Genomic DNA, 10804 nt, shown 5'->3' with positions numbered 1-10804 from the left:
CAAAGAAAGATCCATAATCAATACAAACAGTAAAATATTTCACTTTAATTGTGAAGACAGAGAGAAACGATGCGAATACAATCACAACAAACGGTAAACAGTTGCCGCTCACCTGAGGCACTTGGACAGGGAGCGTTTCGCACCCATTAAAATCTAAACACACTTTATCTTCTGTGAAGGAAGATATTGATAAAGACTTTAACATTCCCCCTTTGTTATTTTAAGACATTTCAGAATATCTCAAAACAAACTATTTTTACAGAGTTGCATAGCACATTTCATAATTTTCCATCTCTTCTGTCTGTTAAGTGCAGATCTGAAATCAGGATTAGACAAGTATCAGCATCATGCCGTCTGGAAGTGGGCATGGAAGCGTGGTAAATAGATCAGAGTATTGACACGCTGCAGACGGCATTGTTTTGAAGAACACCCACAAAGCAGGTTATGGCTTATTCTTAGCACAAAAAAATAAATCCAGACATTTATGGCTAACAGCATTAGGACGAGTCTTTTTTTATCCTTGCTTAGTTTAAAAAAATTGTTATCATGTTTTTCAGGGACTAGGCATTTAACAGGCCAATAAAAATATCCTTACCAGCAACAGCGTGGAGGTCGGGAAAACATGTCCAGGTCACATTACACCCCAAATCAAATGAAAAACAGTAAGAAAATGATGTTTTCTATTTTAAAGAACCACTGTGATATATTCACCAGTACCACAATTTGTTATTTACACTATAAATATTAATATAATTTGGATGTCATGTTTGTGTTGTTTTGGGGTGAAATATGACACCACGTGTTTCTTAGACAATTTTTGACCCGTGTTGGAAGTTTACGGATCAATAGCACAGAAATAGAGCTACCTCAAATGAACTTCAATAGGAAACTGTCTATCCTCGTGTGTTAGATAAATGTCACCATATTGGAGAGATCTGGTGTTAGCATTTGTTTAACAGCCTTTTGAGCTCAGGTGTGATATTACTACCTCTGCAGGTTCAAGAACAAACACAATATCTTACTGTCATTGTTGATGGGCTCACAAGAGTTTTATGTGATGTGTTTATCGATTACATGTTGTTTTATCTGTATGTATAGTTTTCCTCAATTAAAGTTGCTGAAATTACCAATGTAACTTGTATGTGATATTAGATACACTTCCTGATGGATTACAACAACAGACGTGTACGCCTTTTGAAAATGAAAGGAGGGATTTATTTTACGAATTATATATAAAAGTATGGTAAAACATGGATTGACTCAGCTACCCAAGTGCTACTCGGACTCGTGTTTGTTTGTGTGAAGTATTTCAATGTTCACACCAGGTTTGTTTTGCCAAGGAGTCATTCAAAGGAGGAAGGAAGGACAGAAGGTATACCAATACATTGCAAGCATCGCTCTACAACCTAAAAGCATCGATAACACAACCTACATTCAGTCTGAGCAGCTGCTGGATTCACAGACATGTTTACATGCTTGACCAGGCAGCTCATCTCAAGATACAGCTCTGCATCGCCAGAACCAAAGAAAAAAAAAACATACAGAAAAACTGCTACTGCTACTTCAAATGTGTGGCAAGCTGGCAACCGGACAGGAAGTGATGTTGTGAAGGCTTCAGACCTGAGAACTCTTAAATGAACTCAACCTGTTTTAATTGCATGCTAGTGCGGGATACAGCGGTTATCCATACAGCCGTACAGCCGAGAAACTGGGGGGTCTAGTTGTCTTTTTTGTCTTCGCTGTCCAGCTGATTCTAGAGAAGAAAGTTCATAACTTCACTGGGATAGGCCAAAAACTTTCTCTTAATAAACAGGATAAGTTTAAAATATTTGCCATCATGTGATATGGTTGGCCAGACATTCAGGTGCATGTTACCTGAAGCTCCTGGTGTTTTTGAAGCAGGCGGTCGTATTCTTTGGTAAGTCCTACAGTTTGCTTTCTCATGGCCTCTGAATCTGATCTTGATTTCGTTAGGGCTGTAAAGACAAACAGATAACTTGTTAACCTGCAGAGCTGTTTTACCCCATTTCATCAAATCAGGCCTCACCATCTGTGGTCCTCTGGAGCTGTTCTTTCAGATTCTTCACCTCTGTCTTCAGAACTTTTGTCTCCTCTGAGTCTTCTTTCTTCCCTCCTGCTTCTCTTTTGTCATCTGCAAGTGCCTGTGTGCAACAGTGTTTTGTCCCATCAATCTTTTACGTCCTTACAAGATTATAACTTGGTTTATTCTTGAGATTTAATAAAAGAGTAAGAAGTGTTATAAACCTGTTTGAGCAGCTCATTATCCTCCATGTATTTCTTGGCAGCCTGGTTTGCACTTTCAGCCTGAATCTGTAGGGCGGCGCTGGTGCTCACAGCCGTGGCCAGCTGGTTAATAAGAGTTATAACTCGCCTCAGGACGCTGAGGGAGAAGAACTGAAGTCAAATTTCACAAGACAACTACAGTAACATCCACAGAAAACCACAAACTCAAATTTAATAGACAATGGTTAATGTGTTGTGTCTTTACAGGTCCTTACAGCCACAGGAAAAGTGAGAACCCCGAGATGTAAAGGTTCCTCTGGGCTCGGAAGAGCTTCATGTGCATGTGATCATACATGTTTGGTTGGAGTTTGGCCTCTTTGGTCTGGTCAGCACTAGAGTACTTCTTCACCTCTCGCAGGGCATCTAGAACACAGTGAGGTTAACAGGGTTCATTTATACCATCCTAAAATATGGAAATAATACTTTTTAAACCGTGACCAGATTACACGCACAGAGCGCAGCTAAAGCCAAATACATTCACATACCAAGAAAAAGAACAATGAGGATAACTATCATGGTGAGAAATCCTTTGTTCCAGAACTGGGAAAGACGGTTCCAGATGTTCCAATTGAAAATACGCTGCCATCTGTAAATAGAAAGGAAAGAGCCAATCCAGACCAGACAAACCGAGCGCATGTGTCTCGAAGAGGAGCGGAGAACATTTTACCTTTGAGCAGAAATAAAAGGCAGACAGAAGATGATAAGAACCGCAATCTCAGCGTAGAGGAAAGAGGCAACTGCAGTCCACTGCAAAGTCATCTTGCATTAGCTGTTTAAAAAAAAAAAGTTTGAAGACAATACATTTTTAATGAGATGTTTGTCTTTAAGGGGCGGTTCTTCGCACAGGTATTAGTTTAAACCAGGACTAGGCCTTAGTTAAATAAGGATATTTCTGTTGTTTTAAAAGAATATACCTTATAAAACATTACTGGTGTGCATCTCCAGTCAAAACAAACGCACTTAAATATTTTAAGATATGTCAGTGTGAGTTGATTTCGATCAAGACACCTCTAACATTTGAGTTAGTCTGGTACTAGTTTAAACCCTGTCGAGGGAACCGCCCCTAAATCTGTAACAGGTTATTTCAAATGTAGAAACACACAAGCAATTCTATGCGAATGAAGGCAGTTATTCATCTCAGATCAAATCTACTTATGACATCATGTTCAAATCTAAGGTCAATGAAACTCCACCTGCCTCCTGCTGCTTAATACAACAATAAACAACAACTAGAAGCAAATGGGTCAGTTTATATAACACATAATAAATGTATTATTGCAACAGAGATTAAATACATATGTAACGTTGCATCAGTTAATAGTAATATCAAGCTTTTATTATATCAAGCATTAACTTGTTCATAAGCTCATGTTACCTTACAGTAACATACAATTGGTTAAAATGGTTGTATAATATTCAAACACTTTACATTAAATATGCGTTTAATGCAACTAAACAGGAAGTTAACATGAAGGATGCCAATACAATAATCACGAAGATAAGCAACGCATACCTAAATGCGCTCAAGAGTACAACATTTAAAGTTTCCAACAACATAAACGAGCCTGTGTTCGTATCACTTACATGTGTTGGTGAAGGATCAAACCAGTTAAAATAAACTTCATCCAAATGCGGATAGATAGACGCAGCGCCGCCGTCGCTTTCCGATTATGTCATCAAAGTGCTCCAGAGCGAATGTTTGAGACAGGATCAAAATACTACAATAATCATTTTTTATCTCTTTAAGATTGTGTAACGGGCTGGATACCAACAATTAAATATGCTGAGTCGGCTAAAAACATTTTTATTCGTTATTTAGTTACACTGAACTTTAAAATATACTCATGTACAAAAATAAGTATTATACTATTTTGACTTTTAATTACTGACGTATTAATTCATAACTCAATTCATTCTTTGTACCATTTCGCCCCATCGTGCATATTTGTGTTCTGTTCTGTTCTGTTTTATATTATATTATATTATAACGCAAGTCATAGAAGCGTAAGTAAATGGCGCTCTCTTGTGGTCATGTTTGTGTGTTACACTAGCAAGCGTAGACAGGTTATAGAAACTATATTCGTGTGCGTTATCCTGTGGTCATTTGTGTGCAATAGATGTCTCTCAGTTCTAATTAGCATAACACAAAAATCAAACGTGCACGAGGTAGTAAAACAATACAAAGTGTGGAAATTGTTTAAATAATAAATATTAGATAAGAACAGACACACACACTATTATTTACTCTTAAATAAAAAAGAGATTTGACAAAATGTTTTCATGCAAGATATTCATTCGAGCTAAAGCTGAGAAATTATCAATGGATCCGTGTAATATGCAACTATCACCACAGGAGGGCGCCACTCGGTAAAGCTATTTTGAGATTGAAAGAATCTACGACAAAACATTTATTTTAGTCACATATTACAACAAATTCAAGTTTAAGATGAAATCTAGGAAATATCGTTTCATCATTGTAATACTCACAAATCACTCATTCAGTCACTGAAATCAATAAAGTTCGGACTCACGGTTGTTTTACTCAAAGGTCACCACAGGAGGGCGCCACTATTTAAAATGTTTGACTCCGCTATTCGTGGTGTATTAGTCACATGTCACCACAGGAGGGCGTCACTCAAAAAAGCTCTTTTGACTCTGATGTGTATGTTCAAATGTAGTGATACTTTATAATTAAGAAGTATGCGCAACAGAGATTATTTGAACTAGATTATTTGATTGTTTGAAAATGTTATTAATGAGCTCAAACAATTCTGTAACAATGTCAAATAATTGAATACAACATTCAAGCTGAAGCTTAGAAAATATCTTTGCATAATTGTAACGCTCACAAATCATATGCTCATATTTTTTTACCTCGAGTTGCAGAAGTGTAACACACACATATCACCACAGGAGGGCGCAGTTCAGTCATGTTTTATGCCAGCTTTTCAACGTTTACATTTTTATTTGTTTCTGAATGATGGTTTAGAAAATAATATCAGACTGCACGCTGCAGCTATAGATACAGAAATAGGTTAATTCAGTGTAATATTTGTAATTTACCACATGATGGCGCCACTCATATTTTTTTACCTCGAATTGAAGAAATGTAACACACGCATATCACCACAGGAGGGCGCAGTTCGGTCATGTTTTTATACTAGTTTTTCTACGTTTATATTTTTATTTGTTTCTGAATAATGGTTTATAAAATGAATGTGACTGCAGCCATAGATCCAGAAATAGGTTAATTCAGTGTAATATTTGTAATTTACCACATGATGGTGCCACTCATATTTGTTTTACCAAGTTGCAGAAGTGTAACACACACATATCACCACAGGAGGGCGCAGTTCGGGCATGTTTTTATACTAGTTTTTCTACGTTTACATGTTTATTTGTTTCTGTCTGAATGATTCAGAAAAAAATATGAGACTGCAGGCCGCAGCTATAGATACAGAAATAGATTAAGTCAGTGTAATATTTGTAATTTACCACATGATGGCGCCACTCATATTTTTTTTGCCTCGAGTTGGAGAAGTGTAGCACACACATATCGCCACAGGCGGGCGCAGTTCAGTCATGTTTTATATACAGGTTTTTTTAAGTTAATATTTTTATTTGTTTCTGAATGATGTTTTATAAAATGGATGTGACTGCAGCCATAGATACAGAAATGGGTTTATTCAGTGTAATGGGTGTAATATACCACAAGATGGCGCCTCTCATTATTAATTTTTTTACCTCGAGTTGCAGAAGTGTAACACGCACATATCACCACAGGAGGGCGCAGTTCAGTCATGTTTTTTATACACATTTGTACGTGTACATTTTATTTTATTTTGAATAATGGTTTATAAAAAGAAAACATTTGTTTAACGAATAATAATGATATCATTTAAATAATAATAATGTATAACAATAATATAAATAGTTCAATGTACTATGCAACAATATTTGATTCAAACATTGTTTACATTATTTACGTGTTTATTGTATTGATGTGTCAATAGACAGTAGATCAAAGACTTTCTGCATCATTGTGGAAATAATGTCCAAGGATGATGTCCTGGATCTGTGTGCCTTTACCTGCTGCATGCATTGTTTCATATACTACAAACAAATTTGAAAGTAAAACTTTAGTGTTCAAACGATTAAACTGTGGTTTTATAATTAACATTTATTACATTTTCATGCATTTTCATTCAAATAATATAGATTGTGATGACAAAGGTGGGATAGCTTGTGTTTTAAACGACTGATGATTCTGAGCCGTAAGCAAATGTATTTTGAGAATAAACATCTCCTTGTTTTATAGCAAACAATTAAATCAGAGATTTTTTAAATGGTCATGGGATCCATATTTATCTAGACAGCTGATTTTATTTTATAGGTAGTGTTCCTATAACTCAATAGGTTAAATATGTGCTTCATGGTCCTGGCAGTGCTGGGTTCAAACCTCATAATCCACAAGGGTTAATTATCTATGAATTCAAATTTGTGGAATAACTATTACCTATTTTCAAAATATAATCCATACAACGTTCAGCCGAATTTTTGTTGAACTTTGGCTATGACATATGACCTGTGAATATTGTGTAATTTTAAGAATAAGATAATATCTTTTATATAATCAAGAATAAGTTCCTTCATAGTATTCTCCAAGAGCTCTGTGGCGCACTGGTCTAAGTATTGCCTCAAGGCATCAGAAGTCACTGGTTCAAATCCAGGTCTCTAGGTTAATGTTTAATTAGCCATCATGTCTTTGCTTCTATTACAGCGTTTGGTAATCAAGTCACTGGTGATATATAAGTTTGGACAAATATAACACCAACTGGCTCTGTGGCTCAGTGGTACAACCTCTGCCTCAAAGCACCAGAGGTTGCTGGTTCAAATCCAACTTGATCTTCATACTTAACTCTCAAAGCTCAACTCTTTGCTTCTTCAATTGCTTCAGCATTGACTTTGAGGTGAAGTATAAGTTCCGACACACAATTCACTAAGAGATCTGTGGCTCAGTGGTATGAGCACTGCCTCATGGTACTAGAGGTTGCTGGTTCAAATCCAGCCAGATCTCAAGGAATAACAATTCCTGGGTAGCCAGCTAGCCCATAACTGCAGTCTCTGGTGAGAGTACTGCGTAACAATCGTGACTGACTCCAATGACTGAACAAAAGGGGGGCCCTGTTCGTTGGGCCCCCCCCGGATTTGTAGCATTCGTCCAGCAGCGGTTATGAAACTTTTTTATTACTATTACTTTTACTTTTACTTACTTACCTACTTACACTTACTTACTTGCTTTTACTTACTTACTTTTTTACTTACTTACTTTTACTTACTTTTTTACTTACTTACTTTTACTTACTTACTTACTTTTGCTTACTTGCTTACTTTTGCTTACTTGCTTACTTACTTTTACTTACTTACTTACTTACTTTTACTTACTTACTTACTTTTACTTACTTACTTTTACTTACTTACTTACTTACTTACTTACTTACTTTACTTTTACACACTTACTTACTTACTTTTTTACTTACTTACTTTTACTTACTTACTTTTTTACTTACTTACTTTTACTTACTTACTTACTTACTTTTACTTACTTTTTTACTTACTTACTTTTACTTACTTACTTACTTTTGCTTACTTACTTACTTACTTTTGCTTACTTACTTTTACTTACTTACTTTTACTTACTTACTTACTTACTTTTACTTACTTACTTACTTTTACTTACTTACTTTTACTTACTTACTTACTTACTTACTTTTACACACTTACTTACTTACTTTTTTACTTACTTACTTTTACTTACTTTTACTTACTTACTTTTTTACTTACTTACTTTTACTTACTTTTACTTACTTACTTACTTTTACTTACTTTTTTACTTACTTACTTACTTACTTTTACTTACTTTTTTACTTACAATTACTTACTTACTTACTTACTTACTTACTTACTTACTTACTTTTACTTACTTACTTTTACTTACTTTTACACTTACTTACTTTTACTTACTTACTTACTTTTACTTACTTTTTTACTTACTTACTTACTTACTTTTACTTACTTTTTTACTTACTTACAATTACTTACTTACTTTTTTACTTACTTACTTACCTACTTACACTTACTTACTTTTACTTTTTTACTTACTTACTTACCTACTTACACTTACTTACTTTTACTTACTTTTACTTACTTACTTTTTTACTTACTTACTTACCTACTTACACTTACTTACTTACTTTTTTACTTACTTACTTACCTACTTACACTTACTTACTTTTACTTACTTTTACTTACTTACTTTTTTACTTACTTACTTACTTTTACACACTTACTTACTTACTTTTTTACTTACTTACTTTTACTTACTTACTTACTTTTACTTACTTTTTTACTTACTTACTTACTTTTACACACTTACTTACTTACTTTTTTACTTACTTACTTTTACTTACTTACTTTTTTACTTACTTACTTTTACTTACTTACTTACTTTTACTTACTTTTTTACTTACTTACTTTTACTTACTTACTTACTTTTGCTTACTTACTTACTTTTGCTTACTTGCTTACTTACTTTTACTTACTTACTTACTTACTTTTACTTACTTACTTACTTTTACTTACTTACTTTTACTTACTTACTTACTTACTTACTTACTTACTTTTACACACTTACTTACTTACTTTTTTACTTACTTACTTTTACTTACTTTTACTTACTTACTTTTTTACTTACTTACTTTTACTTACTTTTACTTACTTACTTACTTTTACTTACTTTTTTACTTACTTACTTACTTACTTTTACTTACTTTTTTACTTACAATTACTTACTTACTTACTTACTTACTTACTTACTTACTTTTACTTACTTACTTTTACTTACTTTTACACTTACTTACTTTTACTTACTTACTTACTTTTACTTACTTTTTTACTTACTTACTTACTTACTTTTACTTACTTTTTTACTTACTTACAATTACTTACTTACTTTTTTACTTACTTACTTACCTACTTACACTTACTTACTTTTACTTTTTTACTTACTTACTTACCTACTTACACTTACTTACTTTTACTTACTTTTACTTACTTACTTTTTTACTTACTTACTTACCTACTTACACTTACTTACTTACTTTTTTACTTACTTACTTACCTACTTACACTTACTTACTTTTACTTACTTTACTTACTTACTTTTTACTTACTTACTTACTTACTTACTTACTTTTACTTACTTATTACTTACTTACAATTACTTACTTACTTTTTTACTTACTTACTTACCTACTTACACTTACTTACTTTTACTTTTTTACTTACTTACTTACCTACTTACACTTACTTACTTTACTTACTTACTTTTTACTTACTTACTTACCTACTTACACTTACTTACTTTTACTTACTTACTTACTTTTTTACTTACTTACTTACCTACTTACACTTACTTACTTTTACTTACTTACTTTTTTACTTACTTACTTACTTACTTACTTTTACTTACTTACTTACCTACTTACACTTACTTACTTACTTACTTACTTAAACCTGATAAGCAAGTCTGTGCATCATGATCCGTCACCAAGACATCACCACACAACAAATTTAAAGACCGACATCACTTGAGACATACAGGATACATACTACAGCTCTATGGTAAGGACAGTCTTTCTAGAATTTCTGTCAGCTGAAAATATTTACGTGTAAATTATGCTTAGACAACTTTTTCATGCATTAGTCAAACATCATTTCACAGTAGGTATAGAAAAACTATAGACACATAAGATACGCACTCGATGTAATCACAATTGGGAGCCCTGCTACTGTAATAGATGCCTTACTTCTTGCAGTGCATACTAAACATCTAACAACTCAGTTGTTATCTTCTTTAATAGGAAGACGCTTTAAGAATGGTAAGTGACTTCTCGCCTTTATACACTTTTACATTATGAAGAATTAAAATCTGTTTGGAGATTCCCGTCATACATTTCCAAATAGATAAATTTCCCTTTACATCATCATCAGTAATCAATCTTGCAGTCTTCAGGTACCAAAAAGTCTAAATCTAAAAGTGCAAGACCTGCCACAAAAACCAAAAAGAAGAGTTCTGCCAAGAACCGCTCCCCAACTGCTAAAACCGCAACAAACCACGTGGATATTCTGAGTCCAGCCGCCATGGAGAACATCTACTACATCTCTCATAATGCAGTGGACTGCTTGGAGTTCAGAGGCTTTGGCTGGCCCAGGACCTCCAGGAAGAATAGCAAAAAAGGGAAAAAACGAAAAAGCTAAAAATGCTTCAGTTTACCTACGTAGGCCTCAACAATATATAACGTTTCACATTTGGGTCAAATTGTTCACAAAACAATTTCTGCAGAAGAAATGGACATTTTGTTCTAAGTGTCAAAGATGATGTAATAAAGAGAAGACCACTTTCTATCATGTAATCTGAACTACAATAATTGTCAATTCA

The 10804-nt window shown here is 33.9% G+C and overlaps 2 protein-coding genes across 2 annotated transcripts; one reads left to right on the top strand and one right to left on the bottom strand.

Moving 5' to 3' along the window:
• Positions 1–25: 25 nt before the first annotated feature.
• bcap29 (B cell receptor associated protein 29) lies at positions 26–4025 on the bottom strand. Its single transcript, XM_056748404.1, has 8 exons — positions 3889–4025; positions 2972–3073; positions 2790–2890; positions 2520–2667; positions 2266–2401; positions 2048–2162; positions 1876–1976; positions 26–1753 (listed from the first exon to the last, which is right to left on the bottom strand). Exons 2-8 carry the CDS (start codon positions 3061–3063, stop codon positions 1718–1720), a joined length of 729 nt encoding a protein of 242 aa, XP_056604382.1. The 5' UTR covers positions 3064–3073; positions 3889–4025; the 3' UTR covers positions 26–1717.
• A 2503-nt stretch (positions 4026–6528) lies between these two features.
• LOC130421226 (small lysine-rich protein 1) lies at positions 6529–10623 on the top strand. The gene is made up of 2 exons (XM_056749008.1): positions 6529–6537; positions 10372–10623. Exons 1-2 carry the CDS (start codon positions 6529–6531, stop codon positions 10621–10623), a joined length of 261 nt encoding a protein of 86 aa, XP_056604986.1.
• The last annotated feature ends 181 nt before the right edge of the window (positions 10624–10804 follow it).

Source organism: Triplophysa dalaica, chromosome 5 (assembly GCF_015846415.1).
Source record: "Triplophysa dalaica isolate WHDGS20190420 chromosome 5, ASM1584641v1, whole genome shotgun sequence".
In the NCBI taxonomy this organism is placed as follows: Eukaryota; Metazoa; Chordata; class Actinopteri; order Cypriniformes; family Nemacheilidae; genus Triplophysa; species Triplophysa dalaica.
The sequence above is the reverse complement of the archived record's forward strand: the minus strand, read 5'-3'. Positions and strand labels throughout refer to the sequence as shown.

Coding starts and splice junctions, on each gene's coding strand:
- bcap29 (XM_056748404.1), bottom strand. CDS start 3,063: ATGACTTTGCAGTGGACTGCAGTTGCCTCTTTCCTCTACGCTGAGATT. Junction 2,668..2,789: donor CCTCATTGTTCTTTTTCTTG/GTATGTGAATGT, acceptor ACTGTGTTCTAG/ATGCCCTGCGAGAGGTGAAG. Junction 2,163..2,265: donor ATAATGAGCTGCTCAAACAG/GTTTATAACACT, acceptor TGTTGCACACAG/GCACTTGCAGATGACAAAAG.